This window comes from Colobus angolensis, unplaced genomic scaffold (assembly GCF_000951035.1).
Source record: "Colobus angolensis palliatus isolate OR3802 unplaced genomic scaffold, Cang.pa_1.0 Scaffold196, whole genome shotgun sequence".
Classification (NCBI taxonomy): domain Eukaryota; kingdom Metazoa; phylum Chordata; class Mammalia; order Primates; family Cercopithecidae; genus Colobus; species Colobus angolensis.
Window position 1 is genome coordinate 3835570 of NW_012115110.1, and position 21632 is coordinate 3857201.

A 21632-nucleotide genomic window follows, 5' to 3' on the forward strand; every position below is an offset into this window, starting at 1 on the left:
CGCGCCAGCAGCACTGCACGCAGGTGCGCAGCCGGCGGCTCATGAAGGAGCTGCAGGACATCGCGCGCCTTAGCGACCGCTTCATCTCCGTGGAGCTGGTGGACGAGAGCCTGTTCGACTGGAACGTGAAGCTGCACCAGGTGGACAAGGACTCGGTGCTGTGGCAGGACATGAAGGAAACCAACACCGAGTTCATTCTGCTCAATCTCACCTTCCCCGACAACTTCCCCTTCTCGCCGCCCTTCATGCGGGTGCTCAGCCCGCGCCTGGAGAACGGCTACGTGTTGGACGGCGGCGCCATCTGCATGGAGCTGCTCACGCCGCGCGGCTGGTCCAGCGCCTACACCGTGGAGGCCGTCATGCGCCAGTTCGCAGCCAGCCTGGTCAAGGGCCAGGTAAGGCGCGCGCGCCAGAGCGGCGGGGCTGCGGGCGCGGGGCGGCAATCGGGTCTGCAGCGCCGCCGGGCGCCCGGGCCCCGAGACGAGGGCCTGCGTCGGCCCCTCCGGCCATCTAGCTCCCGGCTCTGTCTACACCAGCGCCCCACGGGGATGCTCCAAGCGCCTCCTGAGCGTTTCCTTCCTGCCCCTGCTTTCCGTCCCGTCTCTCCCATCCCGGTCTGGTCTCGGTCTCTGCTGCCGGTCTCTCTGGTCTCTCTAGCTTGCTCGTTCTCTGCTCATCCCTCCATAATTCTCTCCCACTCCTCTTCCTTAGCCTCCCTCTCCCATACCGTCCTCTCCCTTTCCTCCTGGACTCTTTCTCCCCTCACCCCTTTCTCTGTCCCCCCATCTATTCCCACCCCCATTCCTTTTCCATTTTTTCCTTCTCCACCTTCCCTGGCTCCCCTACTCTTCTTTCCCCTCCATCTCCCCTTTTCTTGCCCCTCCCTTGTCTGCTCCTCAATCTCCTGTCCCTATAATCTCTATGAAGGTGAGAACTTTTCCTGGACCTCAGGATTTAAGTGTCCAACCCAGCTGATCTCCCACCCACCCCTAACACCCCCTACACACACACACACACACACACACACACACACACACACAGTTCCGCAGAAGGCTCGGGTGGGAGGTCTGCAGGTGGGTGCTCTGGGGAGGGACAGCTGCCTGCTTGATAAATCCCCACCCCTGCCTTCTTCTGGGCTGCCTCTCTCCTGGAAAGGTGAAAATTTTGCTCTTGGGAGCTCACTCTAGAGAGGCAGAGGTGTGGTTTGGGCATTCCCTTAAGGGACAAGACCAGACCCCGTCACAGCAATGCCTGTTCTTCTCTCAGAGCACCCCCTTCCTTCCCCGAACCCGTTAGGACCACCACCTCTGGGGTAGACGTACCAGGTCTTGGTCTCTTTCAGACCTGCTTCTTTTTCCTCATCCCCTCACCCCACTGCCCCAAGCAGTTAAAACCCTTTATCAGAGCTAAAGATTTTAACGAAATACCAATATAAGGGCCAAACAGTTCTGAGCCTTCTCACCTATTGCATCAGATGGCAGCTTTATGCCAACAAACCCCAAAGTACTTGAGAGCAGGGTGAGTGCGTGATGGTGTTATCTGCTCCAATTATATGCTGTCGCCTGCGGTTGAGTTCTCTGGTGTTTTCCTGAATCAATATTAAGCATTACTTAAGAACATTACATTGCTATGTGGACATCTTTTAGATTTATGAAAAATCATTGTTTTCTTTAAAAGACCCCGAATGACCTCGGCTTGATCTTTCTACCCGCGGCCTATCAGAAGCCACCGCTTCTTCCCTGCCTGGCCTGTGTGTCCGTCCCTTTCACTGCAGGCTGTTTCATACTAATCAAATAATGCTTGTTCTGCCAATTTCACTAAAGCTGGAACCCCTGGGATTCCAAACAAATAGCATCCTAACTCCAGCAGAGAAGGTCAGGTAATTCCTGACCCATCCTGCCAGGCTCTCTTTTCTGAGGTTTAGGTTCCACATATTTCCCGAGTTAGAAATAGTGTGGATGTAACAACTCTAGAAAAACATCTTCAGCTGAGGGAGGCTTAGTGCTTTAATATCAGAGGTTTATTTTCCATCCTGCAGTTAAATATTGAGTCTGATGAGAGGTTCATGTGACAGAATGCAAGCATGGGGGGTAGGCGATCTCAATTTTATTTTTCAAATAGGATTTATACAAATGATGTGGAAGAATTCTTTGCAGAAATGCCTTGGTTATTTGCTTCTTGAATCATTGCTAATCAGAATTCTTTGGAACAGGCTGTTATTGTTTTTCATTCTTCACAGTGAAGATGACATTGGGGATCAGGGGAAGAGGAATGTGTATTCCCTTCTGGGATCACAGAGTCCTAACGTTTAAGACTTGGAAGAGATCTTAGAGAGGAACTGGACCACTGCCTGTAGTTTGAAAGATGAAAGAAAATAAAGGTTTGAAATGAGACATGGGGAATTTTTTTTAAGAGAGACAGGAACCTTAGGAAATTAAATGCTTCCCATTTTTACATTAATGCTCTGAGTTGTAATAGTTGTAATAGTTGTAATAGTTCCTTTGGTGCCCATATGCCAATTGGCAGTATATCAATACACGGGTCCTTGTAAGTATATTTTCTTTTCTCTGTATTTAAAATTGAGATTCTCACGTACAATTTACAAGTGAGAGATTTCTTTATTGAAAGTAATTATCAACTTTTTCATTTCTTAGTTTAATAAAATCCTAATTGAACCCATTGCCCTCCACCTAGCATATGGTATTATATTGTCTATTCCACATCTAAAATAGAGGCAAAAACTCAGCACTTTTTAAAGTGCCGGTTCAATTTCTTTGCATTTTTTCATGCTGCTTCCAACATACAGCTGTCTAAGAGAGAGTAATGTGTGGCATGCATAAAATATTCAAAATGCAATGAAAGAAAGGAAGAAATGAATAGTCATTAATGTTTTAGGATTCCGTCCACAAAAGGATTCTGACGGTGTTTCAGGTCACCTGAGGTTGATTATCTCTTTCCGTGCTTTTGCAAATTCACTACCTACTGGTTGTTCAGAGCACATATGGTAGTTACCAAATTATTTCCTCAGTTAGAGGTAATATGCTTTGGGAAAGCAATCAAAATACCTGATTAGGTATTCAAGGAGAACTGGGACAGCTACCAAACTGATAATTACTTTAAAAGGGAGAGTTGTTATATTCCAGTTATGTTCTGATACTTGTCGGGATTTCTTTTTTAGGATTCATTTTCGTAAGCTACAGAGTTAGAAAAGGCTGGTTTGCTTCTTTCATAGAGGAAAACATTCACTGCTCAGCTGAACTTTCTGAATTGAGGATGTGCTGTTTCTGTACGTCTAGAGAAATCGTAAAACAATTTTAAGAGTTTTATGTGTAACATAAAAATATCTGCTTAACAATTTTGTGTACAATTAAAAGCTTAGGTTTATCACATCATGTGATAAATTCAGTCATTTTGTGAGGCTTTTAACTGGCTCTCTGGCCTGTGTTACCAAAATCTCTTGCATGTTGCTATACGAATTGTGTTTGTCTTAAATTAATATATAAATTTCCCATATGATATATCCTATGTAGTCATAATATACATATCTTCCCCCTTTGTATATTACTAAACCCTCTTTTGACTAGAGGCATTTTTAGGTAACTCTTCATTTTTTATAATTGGATTTTAAAGCTCTGCAGTTTTAGAATGAACTGGTGAAAATGTTAAAAGTATACTTTTAGATAATTATTTGCATCCTTTATTAGTTACTGAACCAAAAGAATACAACCCACAGCTCCATTGTAAGATTTTTGGCATTCAAAAACTGGAAGATGTTGGTTTTGAAATGAAAGTAGCCTGTAATCCCAGCACAGTGCTTGCATCTAGGACATAGCTTAACCTACAAAAACTGCATTTTCGGACTCTGTAAACCTAGACAAAGTAGCATCAGCATCGGGGGATGCTGGCCGTGAAGAGTGCCAGAGTTTACTGGCTTCCATTCCAGGCTTGGAGCGTGGGACGATGGCATGACTGGACAGGGACCTTGTTCTTGCAGTTGTGTGAGCAGCGGGGTCCCCAAAAGCTGCTTGACGGTGCACTGACTCAGAGCCCTGCTTTCATGGCAGCTCACCTCCTGAGTGTCCCCTTTTTAGTTAATTAGGCATCGCCAGGGGCAGGGAACCAAATGGCAATTGAGTGACAATTCCTCACTTCTCTCCTGGCCCTCGGGGCCAACCATACAATTCGGCATGCACAGGGTGTTGATAATGATAACTGCAGCAGCAGCAGCAGGAAGCATTTCCTACTTGCTTGTGCCATACTCTGGGCCAGCAGAGAATGGAGGATGTTTGAGGATGTTTGAACCTCCCTGGTTCTGCTCTTTTGGTGGTGGTTGTGCAGGTGAGGAAACCGTACCTTCACAGAGTCAGGTGGCGTTTATATAGCTGCATGCTCTCACAACAGCTCATGAGTGGCAAGGCTCTGAAATCTCATCAGGATGAGTAAAAGCTGTCGGAAATGGCAGTCAGGCCAGGCGCCATCCAAACACCTTGCTGTTTCCAGGCAGTCGTTTATTAACCGTGACCATTGTGATAATCCTTTCTGTCCACAGAGCAGAGCTGCTCAGCCAGCCATCCGCAGAAGATCCACAGAACATCCACAGAACATCAGGACTAAAACATCCTCCAGTCTTACTGTTTGAATTTAAAATTGGCAAGCAATTTCAGGGCAAGTTCTGTTTGCCTGATGGTTTCTGCATGTTTTTTAATAAAGGAAACTTGTCCCAGTGTAATGAAAGAGTAAAGGGCTCTGCAGCTCAGCTTTGTGAAATGATATGTAGTGATGTCACTAAAATCCACCTTAGGTCTGAAAGGGGGCTACCCTATGGTGTGACTGGGAAGCACAAGTGCACGTAGACGTGCACACACACACAGAGACATACATAAAGCCCATCTTCCAAAATACTAGGCCTAGAAATAGCACTTATGACTGTAAAACTAGCAGTCTCATCAGAAAGAGGGACAAAGATGAACAGCCCTTTGGGCTCCTGAAATCTGTGGGCTTCTAACCTGCTATAACAGAGATTTTTTTTTTTTGAGACAGGGTCCCCTCTATCACCCAGGCTGGAGTACAGTGGCATGATCATAGCTCACTGTAATCTTTAATTCCTGGGTTCAAGCAGTCGTCCCATCTCAGCCTCCCAAGTAGCTGGGACTGCAGGTGCACGCCACCATGCCCAGTTAATTTTGTTTATTTTTTGTAGAGATGGGGATCTCACTATGTTGCCCAGGCTGGTCTCAAATTCCTGGGCTCAAGCAATCCTCCCACCTCGGCCTCCCAGAGCATTGGGATTACAGGCGTGAGCCACCTCGCCCAGCCATACAACACACACAATGTTTAAAGGCCCTGTATTAGGTTGCTGGGGCTGCCATAACAGAGGACTGGAAGTCCGAGATCAATGGGTCAGCAGGGCTCGTTTCTCCTGGGTCCTGCCTGCTTGGCCTGTAGATGCTGTGTCCTCCCTGTGTCCTCACACGACCTTCCTTCTGTGTGTGTCTGTGTCCTAATCTCCTCTTCGTGTAAGAACACAGTCAGATTGGATTAGGGCCCATCCTCCTGACCTGACTTTAACTTAATTACCTCTTAAAAACCCTGTTTCCAAATAAGGTCACACGCGGAGGTACTGTGGGTTAGGGGTTCACCGTGTACATTGGAGATTGGAGGAGAAACAGTTCAGTGCATAACGAAACCAAACAGGAATTTCTTAACCAGTTGCTCATCTTGTTTCTGCAGCTGCTGTGCTAGTTTGAGAGCAATAGATGCAGCCACACGGAGGGAGGCACTGGATGGAGAATGTTGCCCGCAGCTTTGAGCAGAGAAATGGCTGCACACCCAGAGGGAAGCTAGAACAACCTAGAGCAAAAATAGTGACTGACGGGGTGGGTAACGCCATCTGATTTGTCCAGGGAGACGTGGATTTTTGGAAGCGTGCTTATGAGTCACTGTGTTGTGCCCTGCACTGTGTACAGGGGACGGAGATTATTGCCACCACCGATGACTCTGCAGCTTGAGGTATCGATATGCTGGACTGTTCAGAGGAAAAAATAGCTACTTGTTCTTCTATCAAGTAGGGCAGGCAGGAGGACACAGGCGGGACTGCATCCTAAAAATAGCCCCACATCCACTCGGAGGGCTCTGACAGCTCAGCCCAGGGCGTGTGGGGCAGCTCCTGGTAGAAGCCACTTCTGCTTCACCAATGAGACTTTGAGAATCTGAACTTGCAGGAAGAGGGTGTAGTGTATTTTCGTGTACTTTTCTGATTTCTCTTAAGCGATGGGGGAGATTTGGTTTTCTCTGTAAGGACAGTGTAGGTTGATAGCTGTTTCTTAGTGGAATGTGCCCACGTGGACACTGAGCTGAAGTCCGAATGAAAACCTGACACCCACAACCTGGCCAGCGTCTCCCTTCTCATCGCCAGGAAGAGACTCTTCCACACCCAGGCTTAGAAGGAAGGCAGCCTCACTAGTACCATGTCAGAGGCAGATAAAGCACCAGCAGAAATGACTTCTATAGTTGAGGAAACAAAACAGACACTTGTGGGAGGATTTTTGAGCCACATTTCGGAGCTCCTGGAATCAGAGGTGGTTGCTGCCCCAGATGTGTTGATGTGGTAGTCAGGAGGGGAGAGGATGGCTGGCCACAAGTGTTCGTCCTTTCTTCTCTGCCAGTGGTTCCCAACCCTGGCAGCACATTAGATGCCCTGAGGAGTGTGCCCATTATTTCAGTCCCGGGGCTGTCCCCTCAAAGACTCAGACTTTGTGGTCTAGGATCAGGCCCTGGCAGAGGCTGGTCCGAAGAGCTCCTCATGATTCTAATGGGCAGCCCGGATTGGAAAAGCTGCCTGATGCTGGCCATGGTCCACCTCCTCCCTCTCCACCCATCTGGCAGACACAGCCTCACCCACCAGTAACCATAGCCCAGAGCTTCAGAAGTGGTGATAATTAATCCCCCCAACCACCCCACCCCACCTGGATCAGACTCCCTGTCCTAGGTCAACGCTGACTCAGCGCCTTCAAAGCCTGACTTCTGTACAGATGCCATCCTAAAGCCAGCCTTCCTCCCTGGACTGCTTGTGTAGACTATGAGGGAGTGTAAACCCTGAAAAAGAAAAGGTAGGGATGATTCACTCCACCCTCGATGAGACGCAGCCACGGAGGGTGGTGTGCGCGGACCCTCCAGAGCCGTGGCTGACTAATGAATACAGCGCGGGAATCAAGTGCCTCCCGTCATGCAGGAACTTCCTAGGCGTCGTTGGAGGATCAGATACACATCAGGTGCCTGCCTCAGGGAACATACCCTCTAATGGGGAGAAGACAAAACCCTTCACATTTGCTTTTGACACGCCAAGTGGCTTCACACATATCTTTTTGTTAATAGTTAGGAAATGTCCATGGATCTGACAATAGACAGTGGCCTGGGTGTGTAGTGGGGACATGGGCACAGTGGGGTCCTGGGTCAACAGGGTCTTCAGAAATTCTGAGTGATGTTCTTAGAGAGAATACTCTACTTAAGGGTGATCAAGACTCGACATTAACATGGGGCATTAGTCACTCAGTGTTTTTTGGAATATGGTTTCATTGCTGATAAACGGAAAGGCCACGCATAGCCCCACACTGACCAAGAAGTTGTAGTAATGGCAGAAACGTTTCCAGTAATGTCTACACTTTCCTACTCGGTAAGTCGGCAAGCTAAGCTAAGGTTTAATTGTTCAGTTATTTTTTCATGGTTGCACACATCATTCATTCATTCATGAGCACTGTAGTGACATTGCCGTTGGCATTCCTGTGATGACCCTTCCCCATTCTGCGTAACATCTGCGACACTCCCCTGGTCGTTTCCCAGGCCTGCTAATCCCACACGGCTAGGCTAGGAGGAAACCAGCTCAGTGGGAGGACCAAGGACACAAGACTGGGAGAGCAGATTTGGGACCAATCAGGTGGCAAAGGATTGGGAGATGAGGGTAGGTCTGCAGAAGCCGGAAGAAGCTACCCGACCTTGCCCCTTACCTGGCCAGCAGGTCTGGGTATGGTCAGGGAGCCGCACTCACCAAGCCTCTTCTGTTCTTATTCTCCAGTGCTAGGCTCTCCTCTCCAGCTTTCTTCCTCTCCAGCCCTGCTCCTGCCTCATGGGTGCCTGTCACCTGCTTGGATTCCTGTAGTGCCCCATCCAGTCTCTCTGTCCCTGTCCATCCTCCCTGATGCCACCTGCATGGCTCCTCTAAAATGCAGACCTAGCTTTATTGCATCTTGTTATGAACCTTACGAAATAGAGCTCAAGTTTCCAGCACTGTACAGCCATGATGGCATTCCTCCATCCGCCACAGCCCCCACTGAGGCTCCTCTTCCACCAGCCTCTCCTGCCTGGAAGCCCTCTTGCCCGTGTTCACCAGGTGAGTCCCTGGCCATCCTTAAAAACCCTGCCCAGATGCCCCTAACTTCTCTGCAAACAGCTCCTCAACCACTCCTTCAATAAAAGCGATGACTTCCTCCTCTGAACTGCGAAGGAGGAAGCTCTGCATTGTCTAGAAAAAGTTCATTTCTGTGCTTATCCTGCCAGTTTACATAATTACAACTGTATTGCCCCTTCTCTTTGCTAAATGTCCAACACCTTGTATGTGCCAAATAAATGTTTGCCACAGGATCTGTTTCCCTGAGCAGACTCCCCATCCGCTTCGTTTTGCCCCTTCTTGCGATGCAGCGTAAGAGCTTGCAGTGAGTCAGCTGCTGTGCAGAATGCTTTATGTGAATGACTTGATTAAATCCTTGTAGCAGCCTATGAGGTGGGTGCTGTTGTTATTCCCATTTTACAGGGGAAGAAACTGAGGCTTGCTGAGGTTGAATCATGCACAGAGCTGAGCTGCCACCAGGCAACCAGTCCAGTGCCAGAGCCACCTGGTTCTGAGGAGGTGTCTAGTTGGCAAGTAGAAGCCACCCCAGCCAAGCATGATGTGTAGTATTATTGTTCCTCATTGTACATATGGATGTTAGGAGAGCCCGTGCAGTTCCACGGTGTGTGGTTTTCCTACAATACTCAGAATCAGTCCACGAGAGGACGGGTGGTGCATCCATCAAGTCTGACACATGGTGCGGAATTATCAGCAACGTTGGACAAATGTATCGGCCCAGATTCATCATAAGCTCCTTGTATTGATTGCGCAAAATGGATGAATGTGTTGATTGCTTCCAACCATAGGAGAAAGATAATTATCCAACCATAGGAGAAAGATAAGATAATTATTACAGCTTTATTTATTCTGTATACGAAAGGGAAAGGCATTTTAGAGATTCTGAAAATAGCTCAAGAAAGAAATGCTTTCTGAACGTAATTGTTACATCGGTAAAATCACTCAGACTGAAGAAATGGTTACCTTAAAATAATTTCTCTAAAATAAATCCTAATGCTTCATCACAGTATTTGGCAGGCATTCTCGAGGTGTTTCACTGAGTTCTTTGATGTAGGAGCTAAGGAAAGACTGACTGGTAAAGGATCAGTTACACGTAAAGTTGAATTGTCCTCAGCTCACTTGGGAATTGAAGGGAAAATTTCCAGAAAAATATTTTAAGGGTACTTTTCAGTTTTTGATCTTGAAGATCAGACATTTCCAAATATCAGAATATGGAGTTACAGAACTTACTATGTTTTGGTTCCAATAAAAAGCTGTGATTAGTATTTTATGAATTTGGACATTTTGTGCACAAAATTGTTAAGCCAATTATTTTTGCCTTACAGATAGATACGTATGTATTAGCGTGATTGCCTAGTGTCAGACTGGGTGCCCATGTTGCTTCCCATAAGATGTCTGTCAGGAATATTAAGATCTAGAGGCAGCTCTAACAACTCTCCTAATCTGACAGTAATGAACGTCAATGACATTTCAAAATATCTACAACAATATCACAACTGTAATGCAATTTTTAAACATTCGTCTATTGGTGACAAAGCCAAGGCATTGCTAATACTGCTGTGGTTTCTTAACTGTCAATTCTAATTATAGGAAGTGCTGAATTGCAGTTCAAAGTTAGTGAAAATGGAGACACTTTTCCCGTCCAAATGTATGTGCCAAGTAAAGATCAATTGCTGCAAGGATTAATTTGTGCTGGAGTCCTACATGATTAGTGACATACACTACTCTGCTTCTCAGCCAAGGAAAAATAAAAATATTATAGTGGAAACTTCACCAGAATTGAGTGAGTTACAAGCTTAAATTAACTGTAACTAGTTGAGTATTAGAAGCCTTTAAAAGGCGATTTTTTAAGAGTCATCAAAATGCTAAATGAATCATAATGTATTTAACCTGGCTTTGTGCAAGGAGGCTGTTCTTTATCCGAGCCCTCTCCTGCAGCGCACAGCTGCCTGTGTCTGGCAGCGCCCCTGGGAGGGGAGCCTTCCTCCTCCAGGTTGGGTGGGAAAGAAGAGCACAGCAAAGCCAGGAGCCTTGTCCACAGTAGCGGGTTAGGATCCTCCAGGGGAAGTGCCTTCATCCAATGTGAACAATGCCTAAAACTAATGCAGGAGAGCTGCAGAGACTGGAGGACCCCACCCCTCCAGAGCCCTGCTGACTTCCTTTGATCTCTTTTATAATGTACACTATGAAATATCATTATCTTAGAGAACTCATACAAGCCTGCTACTGTAACTATAAAGAGAAACGTTTCACAGCGCTTAAAGGACATTATCATAATTCACAAATAAAACTGATCTAATAAAAAGTGAGTTTGAGTTGAATTGAATTAAAGTGCTTATTTTATTAGTAATTTCATTTCAAAGGATATCCTGGCATCTGCCTTTTCATAAGAGAGATGGAGGGAATTGTTTATTCTTGATGATCGGTCAAAGAGAAACAGGCGGCCAACCACAGGAGTCCCTTCCTGCTGCCCCAGACCCCTCGAAGCCACCTGGAGGACCGCATGGCCTCGAGGTGTCTGGGGACACCTGCGGACTCCTCCCCAGATTTATGTCTTTAGTTGCACAAAACACAATGCATAGGATTGCAAAGGAAACCAATTATACTTAAATACAGTTATCAAAACATGTTTTTAAAACATAACATGAATTAAAAAGCACTTTATTACCACATTAAATATTAAGATCTAGAGGCAGGTCTAACAACTCTGCAAATCTGACAATAATGAACACCAATGACGTTTCAAAATATCTACAGCAATATCACAACTGTCTTGCGATTTTAAAACATTTGTCTATTGGTGACAAAGCCAAGGCATTGCTAATACTGCTGTGATTTCTTAACTTTCAATCCTAATTATAGGAAGTGCTGAATTGCAGTTCAAAGTTAGTGAAAATGGAGACATTTTTCCCATCCAAATGTATATACCCCGAGGGGTGCATGGGCCCCGGGTTAAGAACTCCAGGTAGTGTGTGGCTCTAGGTGGTGATGGCTGGCTTGGGAAAGATCTTAAACCTTATTCTGTAGCTCAGGGCCAGAACATTTGGGATCGAGATTTAGTAGCCCAACAGGTGTCTCAGTTCTCCCATCTTATTGTTGGGTGGCGCTGAGATAAAGCCGGGGATCTGCAGGCAGAGGCAAGGCTCCAGCCCCTTCTCCCTCCTGAGCATGGCTCACTCTGGGGCAGGCACCCACCTCCCTGAGCATCAGGGGCCTCCCCTAAAGGCAAGGAGCATAAACCCAACTGCTCACATGAATCATGAGGTTCGAAGGAAATGATGACATGTGTCCCTTGCATAGAGAACGTGATCAATAGATGTTCCTGCTTCTAAAGAAGAGGGAGATGTATTGAATTAAATGCACAGAAATGTATGACCAAGACACAGCAGCATCCAATGCACACAGACATCTGCTTTCATAACGATGAGTGTTTCACGGCAATATTCACCTCCAGGTGCCTCAGGTGTTTCCATAGATGACTGTATTGTTACAGATATTCACAGGAAACTCAGAAGAGCCTCCTTTTTGCCCTCTTAAATCTACTGCTGTGGACACTTGTTGCCTTTTCTGACTTTTCATCATCAAATCACTTTGTACGATCAGGGACTGATTTATGGGATTATGTTATTGTTCTAGTGCGGATTGATAGCTGGGCTTTTTCACCTCTTCAACCTTGGTATCATAAGAATTCCATTACATTGCTAACACCTTTAAACTAGCTTGATTTCTTTTGCTGGTGTTAAGTTAGAAAATTACATAGAAGAATATTCTTATTTAAAACATTTACCTCTGTACTCTCTAAATGCACACCAAATGTCCTTGTTAGCCATTAAGTGTTGTTGTTATACATTCTTTGTTACAGAATGCAATGCCCACTTGAAAACTTCTTGGCTACCATTTTGCTTCAAGGTGAAAAGCCAGTTCATAAATCAAATGTTAAAATTTGTAAAAAGTTGTGGACTCTAGCAATTATCACAAGTCACACAGAATGAACATCAAGAATTTCACTGTAGTCAATTACATGGATCCTTTCTAATATTAATACTTGTAGGAAAGACCCTTTCTTTAGTAGAATATAAGAGAAACCTAGCTGAAATATTCGGCCTGCAGGAATTGCCAAGTTTCTCAGAAACACCTGTGATGTGATATATGCTCTTATGGCAATTGGAGGCTAATCAACAGTGGAATACCAATGCCTGCTTCACATTCTTGTAACTGGTCAGTCAACTGAGGCCTTGAGCATTGGCCCAAAATCTAGGGTGAGGCTTTCTGCATGTGGGAAGAGACTTGACTAGCTATCTCGAGGGTTCTCCCCCAATCAGAAGACTTAAGTGGGTAGAATCTGCATTCTCACAGGACAGGGTGTGGGATACAGTTAATTGATCCTCCAGGATTTCTACACTGTTTTTTTCATATTCCCAGTGATTTTCCCATAGTTTAGAAATATTGAAATGTCCTCATCTGAGATCATTATAGGCAGAAAGCACCCTCCTGTCCCCAGTGTATTTCAGCCCCCAACCCGCCCCACCTGCATATCATTCTAGGAAGGAATATTATCCTTTACGTGGAAATGGAGCCTGCAACAATGTCTAAATCAGTTCCTGGGCCTGGGTGGTGTTGCCATAACTACTGATCTAGGTTTGTAGTATCAGCAAATAGAAGCAGACCCACCCTACAGTGCTCAGACCTTTTGTCCATATTTATTTATTTCTCCTTTTTGCTTCTACTAAATACATTATTTAGCTGTCACATAATCTTTCAGTGAGATGATTGAAATCACCCTATCCCCAGAAAAATCTTAAAGGTCTTCCATCCCCACCTTGGCTCAAGTCACACACTGTTTAGCGGTCTCAGGGTCCCATTGGTTTCCCGGCTCCACCGAATGTCCCATTTGGATAAGCCACAGGCTCTCCCAGCCCTCAGTGTCCCCAGCTTTGTTGGAAAGGTGAACACAGCAGGCTCTGCAGCAGCTTTTGGTCAGCACTTGACCTTATTGGCCCTGATGAAGGCCAGTAGGCCGGACAAGCCCAAGCGAGGGTGATGGTCATGTAACCTCTACAGGCCTTTCAGACCACCCCATGCTGTCTCTGTGACCAGATGATGCTCCAAGACTTCAGAACTGGGTCTTGGTCAGGACTCGACCAGGAAAGTCAATCTCAACCTAGGACTCAAGACCCAGATGTGGGAGGAGGCGTATGAAGAAAGCAGCCAACGGGCTACCCTGAGAGTCAGGGACCTGGCGTCAAGAAAGGAGGGGGATCTGCCGGCAGCTGTAGGGCCACCATTGAGGTTAAGGGCAAGGGCAAAGCAGGGCCCCCTCCCCATGATTTGCATTCAGCTCTCCTGTGGACGGGGCATGTGAGCTTTCCCAGAAGCTCAGGCAAGGGAGGGATCCTGGACTGAGTGAGGCCAGTTCCTGTGTTCTCAAGCTCCCGAGGGTGGCGTGGCTGAAGCAGACCAACGCTCCTCAAGGAGCTGCCAGGGCCCAGCTCCTCCTGCTCCTGCTTAATGAGAATTGCCCGGGGGCATCTTCCCTGTGCTGCCTCATGGGGAAGCATCATCAAGGAGGAGTTGTCAAGTGCCAGGTATGAGAGGCCACTAACCGCAGGGCTGGACAGAATGACCTACTGAAGGGCTGGAGGAAGAAAAAGGCACCCTCACTCAACGTGCACTTAGGGCAGAATAAGCCTCACCTAAAATCCCTGTGGGACTTTCCCCATAGAATTCTATGGAAACTTCCATACATCACCATTAAATTAAGTTGCCCACCATTAAATTGAGGGAAATGTAAGATTTCTGCTGCAGGAAAAGGAATCTGACATTTCCGGCTTCTGAACCTAGCATGAAAGGCTGATGTGTAATTTGTTTGGTGTTCACAAAAATAATGTTGTGCAATTAACCAGTCCTAGGCGTAAAGCACAGTTTGAGTGAATGATAAACGGAAGGCAGCATTTTCCATAAGTAAAAGCTTTCAGAAGTGTGCATCTCTAAATCATCCATTTCTTTGCTACTGACTCTTTTCCTTTCTTTTGATGTTGTTATTTTCTTGACATAATTACAGTAAAGATTGGTACATTGCACCCAATCTTAATTGTATCTCCCTTCAGTCTCATTTATTATTACCTGCTATTCCTTTAAATCAGTAAGTTATAGTATTTACAGATTGATGGGTATTCTTAAAAATATTTCAAATTGTTCTAGAAGGTTTCACCCTGAAATGGAGTGAGTAAATTCTTTTATTTATCCCAGAGCTTGCAAACATGTTTTAAGTGTATAACACAGTGACCCTAAAGAAAGGCTGGGGAAAGAATTCGAATTTGGAGGATAGCAGTGAAAAGAGGGCCACGTGAACAGGTGAAGAGGAGCCTGGCATGTCCTTGGTGCAGGGCCTTGGGTGAGGAAGGCACTGAGGAACAGGGGTGCCCTCACTTTCCTGCGTGGTGCAGACTGCAAACGCCCTTGATTTTGTGACCACCACCCGCTCCCCACACTCTGCGAACAGCAGGACCGGGAGCCAGACCTTGGTCCGAAGGTCTTCGAAAACCCAGGTAGGCTTTGTATTCGTGCTGTTATTTTGCACCAAATTTTTGTTCCAGATTATTCTAAGGGCTTTTTTTTTCCCTTTGAGATGGAGTTTCACTCTTTTTGCCCAGGCTGGAGAGCAATGGCGCGATCTCAGCTCACTGCAACCTCCGTCTCCCAGGTTCAACTGATTCTCCTGCCTTCTAAGGGCTTTTTTAAAAACACAAACACAAATGTTGAGAATTACATAATTAAGTAGAATTGGGAAACAGGCCTAGCAAACAAGGTCAGTTGTAAACCCAGACCTCGGTGATGCTTTTGAGCTGTTGAGTGATGTTTTATGCTATGGGAGGCACCTGCTAACCACTCAGAGAAAATTATCTTCCCAATACATGACTGTTGTAGGTCCTGCAGTAGGAACAATAAAACTGCAAAAGATTTACAATCCCATATCAAAAAACAATTCCAAATTCAAGATGACAAGATGTCTCGCAAGTCAAAAAGGAACAGGAAATAGCTCCCAATGCGTTCCCATAGAATCAGAGCACATACGTTGTGGTTTTGTTTGTTCCTGTGTCTGATTCGGTTCTGAAGGTCTTTATCAGAAGTAGCTGATTTCACTGTCTTGTAGTTGAGGGTTCTTGGCCACTGCTGGCTGCGCTTCTTCATTAGAGGAACTTGAACAGTTTGTGGAGGTTGGAAAGAAAAAACAAGGAGATGACTTACGGAGCTCAGAGCCAGTAACATGCTGGCAACCAGCAGGCCCGAAAGGGTCCGCAGGGAGGACTATGTCTGCCTTCTCTGGGCTTCAATGATGGGTGACACCAAGTGCCTCAGGTCACCCTCAGTAGAATTTTAAATGCTTTAATGATGTTTCAAACCTAGAGATTCATTTGGACTTAAAGTGCAGCTAATTTCTGCTCGGGGTATTTTGACCTCTTGCAGTCAGCAGCATTCATAGCTCTGCAGGGCCATCTGTGCTGGTCCCTTGGTAAGAAGCTACAAGTCAGTGGATTACCAGTAGCACCCTCATGTATGACTACAGAGGCACTGTCACCAGGCTCAGGCACTTTTTAACTATAACTAGCATTTTAGTTTTCTTTCTCTTTTTCTTTTTTTTTTTTTTGAGACAGAGTCTCACTGTGCCAACCAGACTGGAGTGCAGTGGCACGGTCTCAGCTCACTGCAACCTCCGCCTCCTGGGTTCAAGCAATTTTCAAGCCTCAGCCTCCCGAGTATCTGGGACCACAGGTGTGCACCACCATGCCTATCTAATTTTTGTATTTTTAGTAGAGATGGGGTTTCACCACATTGGCCAGTTGGTCTCAAACTTTTGACCTCAGGTGATCTACCGTTCTTGGCCTCCCAAAGTGCTGGGGTAACGAGCATGAGCCACCACGCACCGTCGGCAATTTAGTTTTCTTAGACCTTTAAAAAAAAACAACAAATACTTAGAATTATATAATTAGGCAGAGTTGGGAAATAGAGCTGGAAAACATTTAGTTTTCTTAAACTTTTTCTTAATGGATTGCAGAGCCAAGGGAAGTGGCAGACAGTAATGAGGCTGAGTCTAAATAGGAGTGAATATTTTCATTTCATAACAGAAAACTGGGAGATGAGCAAAAAGTAATTTTCTCCAAGACCCAATCTCAGGATCCAGTGGTTCTCAACCTCAGTTTCCGCTCCCCAGTGCCTGGGGGTGGAGGGTGCTTTGCACCTCGTTTCAACAGGAACCCTGTGGGGGGCTCTGGCATGCTTCAGGGTGCCCCTCTCCGCCCCCAGCAATTCAGACACAGCTGCTCCGTGTCCTGGAAAGAGCCCCCCGGGATGACCCCCCGCTCACTTCCTGCGTGGGAATCGCTGCTGGAAATGGACCCTGACAGTCTGGGCTTCCCGAGGCCAGCTCCAGGGCTCAGCGGAAGAGCTCTTGCCTCACCTTAAACCTGCCTCCATGAGGATGGAACCTGGACTCCTCGCCATTTCCGCATTTCCATGTTTGCTTTTTCCCCCGTGCAAAGCGTTTCCACTTTCTCCTCTCAGTGCATTTGCTCGTTTCATTCCCCCTCACTACCAGCCTGTCTCCCTCTGCTGTCCGGGGTCCCAGGTGGCCTCCCTCCCTCACAGTCCCTTGCACCCTCTATACTCCCTTCCTGCGCCTTCCTCTTCCTTCCCTCCGCCCCCGCCACCCTCCCAGGGCCCTGAGCAGTGGGAGGCCTGGAGGGGCTGAGACCTCCCCACTGACTCGGCAGCCAGGGCGGTGCAGCACCCAGCGTCTTCACAGTGGAACTAGCCACTTCTTCCTCTCCCTGTTTCCTCTTCCAAAAACTGGAACCAGGGTCACCTCCCAGTCCTTATCAGCACCAGGCAGCCATCATGCGGAGCGTAATGCTCAGCACTCAGGAAGTGGGAGCTGCCCACGAGCCGCCTCACACCCCAAAGCCAGGTGTCCTATTGGACTGCCCCCAACCCATCCACCTCCTCCCATGGCCTCTCGTTTTCCCCACCTGAGAGCATGCCACCTGCAGCTGGCTGTGGCCTGTGGGCCTCCTAGGGGGCTGTGTCCTGTCTCCCAATCTGGGGCTGGACGCTCCCCCAGGTGGGGCTGGGCAGTGTGGCCCCTGGCGGGCAGCAACATGGGGCCGGCCGGACCAGCGCAGCCCTGCGCCTAGTAAGCGCCCAGCACCTATTCTAGAATGAGGTTGAGTGGATGTCCTTCGGGCACGGCAAGATCATGAACCATCAGAGAGAGATGAAGGGTGTGGAGGGCACCGTAATTGCAGTGTCAGGAAAGTGGACATTTTCAGCCACGAAGCCAGGGCTATCAAAGGGCTTTCTGGTGATGCTGACTGCCAAAGGCATGTCACTCTGGCCCTACGTCGTGTGTGCCCTACGTATGTGAGTTATCTTTCTCTAAACACCGAATTGATTGGTCAGAGTGTTTTAGTACATGAGAATAAGCTTTATGGGGTTTTGTTTTTAATCGCGTGCCCTTGAAATGTCATCATACCATTCGCCGGAAAATACACCAGGCAGGACGTTTGAGAGAGGTTTGTATTTTGAGTCAAGAGGCAGTAAGTGGAGGAGTCTGCTCATTGTTCTGGGACTGGGACTGGGACTGTCACCCGGCACATGAGGCTTTGCTGCTTATTTTAAGTAACTTAATGTTAAGAGTGTGTCATTTGAATAGCTCCTCTGTCAATATCTTTTATTTCATTGTAGTCCTTCCCTGATTAGAGATTTCTTTGCTACTGTGTAAATTCACTCTCTTCCCATTATCTTTCTCTCTCTCTCATTCTCTCTTCCCCCCGCCCCGCCCCCTGCTCTCTCTCCCTGTCTCCCTCCCTCTCCTCCCCTTTCCTCCTTCCAATAAAAGTCAGTTGTGACTTTTATTCTTGGAGCCTGCATTAGCCTCTATTATTATTTGAGAGCTGCTAAAACAAAGTCCCCACAGGCTGGGGGTTTAAACGACACAAATGCATTCTCTCAGTCTGGAGAGGGCGAGTCTGAGATCGAGGTGTGGCAGGGCTGGATCCCGAGGCCTCTGCTTGGCTTGTCGATGTCATCTTCTCCCCGTGTCCTCACAGGATCTGTCTACTCTACCTGTGTCTGAATTTCCTCTTCCTAGAGGGACGACAGTCCTGTTCGATTAGGCCCCACCCTGATGACCTCATTTGAAGGTCATTATCTCTATAAAGACTCCATTTCCAAATACAGTCTGGTTCTGAGGTGCTGAGGGTTGGGACTTCAGCAGAGGAACTTGAGAGGACACAGCTCAGCCCACAGGAGAGCCTGGCTTTCCAAGCACGTATAAGTTTGTGTCATTTGTCTTCTTTCCTGCAGCTTTTGCCTCTCAGATGTCCTCCCATTTGTCTTTGCCTGGATTCTCTGCCCTGCGGGCCCCACTGCCCCAACCTCTCCACCTGCGCTGCCTGCAGGCCCCTGCGCCCCCCAGACTGTGTTCCTTCCCAGCCCCCTTTGTTCCTGCAGCATCAGCGCATCCCTCCTCACAAACTTTAGGTTTTGCAGGTTTATATGTTTTTCTTAGCTGTCCCAGAATTTTTTCTTTCTTCCTTTTTCAGATCACTGTATCGCCTTTATCTCTTATGCCTGACTTTTCCCTCCACCTTCAGGATTCTTCCTGCCTTGTCTGCTGGGCCTCTCTCCTTACTCTCATCCAGATCAATGAACAGGGACACGATCCATCTTCTTTGGCACTTTTCCCATTTCCCTGTGATCTCTGGATAACACTATTTTTTGTCTCACTTTACCTTGTCACTGTCTCTATAAATCTCCCCCGTCCCTGTTCTCATGCTGCTCCTCTGCACGTGTCCAAGGTTAACAGTGTTCCTTTCTCTCCTTCCTTTCCAGCCACTGCTGTCTTGAAAAGGCCCTGTCCTGGCTGAGCGAGCCCTCTGCCCTGTTCCCTCGTTCTGGTTCAGAACATCACCTCACCACTGCTAACTGCTCAGGGAAGCTGGTCATCCTCCCTGGAGCTGGAGCAGGGGGCGGGGTGGGTGAAGGGATGCTCCTGCTGTGTGCACTGGCCTGAGGGCGGAGAAAGAGGGCTCCTCGCAAAGTGAGAGTGTGGAGGGGAGGAGTCAGGCAGGCAGTGTAGACACTCAGGCCGGACAACAGACAGGGGCTGACTGGTGGATCCTTGTTTCAAACAACTGCCTGGAGTATCAGTGAGACTTGAAGGTGGCTCTCCAGTGAGGAGCTGAGGCTGAAATGATCCTGGGGAATCTTTTCATTCCATTGGTTTTGATGCTCATGTACCAAGTTGATGCTTTTTCTTCATCACCATTTTCATCATTTTAAACGTTTTACCAAATTTAGATGGAAGATGCTTTCTGAAAGCCTTCAATTCTACTTCTTATAAGAATTTTACTCGTTTGACCTATAGTTACTTACAGAAATGATCATTAGTTGTTAATTTTATTGATCAAACTGTGTGAAACAAGCACCTGCCAAGAGTTTGAGGGATACACCAGACCAGTCACAAGGCACATCAGAGAGAACAGTTATGTTCCATCATTCGCACTTTACATGCATTCTTATTTGACTCAGAAATAGACAAATTCATTAAAATATCCTCAGCTATCACCACCAGTCTGCCACAAGACTTGAGAAGATGGTAGGATGGCCTTCGTCATGATTCCCACAGAGGCTGACAGACTTGTGCGTGCAGCCAGCCCACCGCCTCTGCATCTCTTCACGTTCTTCTTGTTTGCCCAGCCTCCTGTCTCTTGCCTTCTTGGAATCTTGAACTCTGCAAGAGCAGGGCCGACTTGGCTTCCTTCACCAGCATTGATGGAGGGCAGCGAATCTGCCTGAGCTCTGGCTGCGTCTTCTCCATACCATCGTTATCTTCATGTGTCCAGATGCACAGCTGGGCAGGTAACACTAAGCTTCATTTCCATGCTCAGGGACCCAGGCCGATCCATTCCAGATGCTTCACGAGTTGAGGGATTTTCCATAAACTTCAGAGATGTCAGAATCCATCAAAATATTATATGACTGGGTTCTTTATATATATGTATATGAACATAATCTATATTTTATACATTTATATCTAAATATTTTAATCCATATTTTATATCTATATATTTATATAATCTAAGGCTTATATATGTAAGCTATGGTGTTAAGCTATAGTGTTCATATAATTATGTATGTATATATCCTAGATTATATATATATATGTATATACACACTAAGGCTCTTTGTAAAATGAAAATCTATGTTTAAACTAGTTATATAAATTTTTTTATTCAAACAGTATACACTTATATGTTTACATTTCAGTTTCAGGATGACACCTCTGACTTTCACAATGTCATAATTTAAATGATCTGTAGGGATTTTTTTCCTCCTCTAAGTGCACTTAACCCAAAAAAGCCAATTAAATGGAGAACAATATAAATAGCTTTTCTCTGTTGCTGCCAACTTTGATCTGCCCTCATGATGATAACAATTTATTAGAGAAGGAGATCGCTCTAATTTGGTTTACTTTAACAAATGTTACTCCGTTGGAATCAGGCACCCCTCCGCGATGAGAGTGAATGCAGAGGACATTCTGTGATAGTGCCGGGCAGGACCCTGCAGTGGTCTATGGCGACTGTAGACCGAGACGACAGTGTTGCTGGAGCCGCGGTGTTCACAGCCCAGCGGCCGCTCTGTTGTGTGGACCAGCACTGAACACAGAGCTCCTCTAAAGGATCATGTTTATTTAGAGAGCAGAACATGGTGTGATGACTTTGACCTCTAAATGAAGGATGGTCCCCTGGAAGCCTGGTGCTTCCCAGAGGGCTTGTGGCTTTGTGCACCTCCAGCTGATCCACGTGTGTCCAGGCCTGCAACTTGCCAATTGTATAATGCTATGATTGCTCTTACTGTTACTATTATCATCTTACAGTGCTTTGATATTTCACGAAGAGGCCGGGAAAAGCATGGATTGTGTGGTAGTGCACAGAATTGTAATGGCATATGTTATGTTGTCAAACCTGTAAAACTCTTAAGAATTTTTTTCTGATTATAGAAAATAGTACATGTTAAGGTAGAGAATGAAAAGTTTCATGATTCCACCTGTTAGAAATCCTGGCTGGTTTTCTGCACCCCTGAACACACACACATGCACACACACATGTGCACACGCACACACTTCCACAGGCATACATGATTTTTTCAGCAGTGGGCCCATGCTCTTCAG

The 21632-nt window shown here is 46.5% G+C and overlaps 1 protein-coding gene across 1 annotated transcript in view; it reads left to right on the forward strand.

Moving 5' to 3' along the window:
• Positions 1 to 6: 6 nt before the first annotated feature.
• The window catches only part of UBE2QL1 (ubiquitin-conjugating enzyme E2Q family-like 1), a 44322-nt gene continuing 22696 nt past the window's right edge, over positions 7 to 21632 (forward strand). The window contains exon 1 of the mRNA XM_011940959.1: positions 7 to 395. Coding sequence (XP_011796349.1) covers positions 42 to 395 — 354 coding nt within the window. The 5' untranslated portion in view covers positions 7 to 41. The remainder of the gene's footprint in view (positions 396 to 21632) is intronic.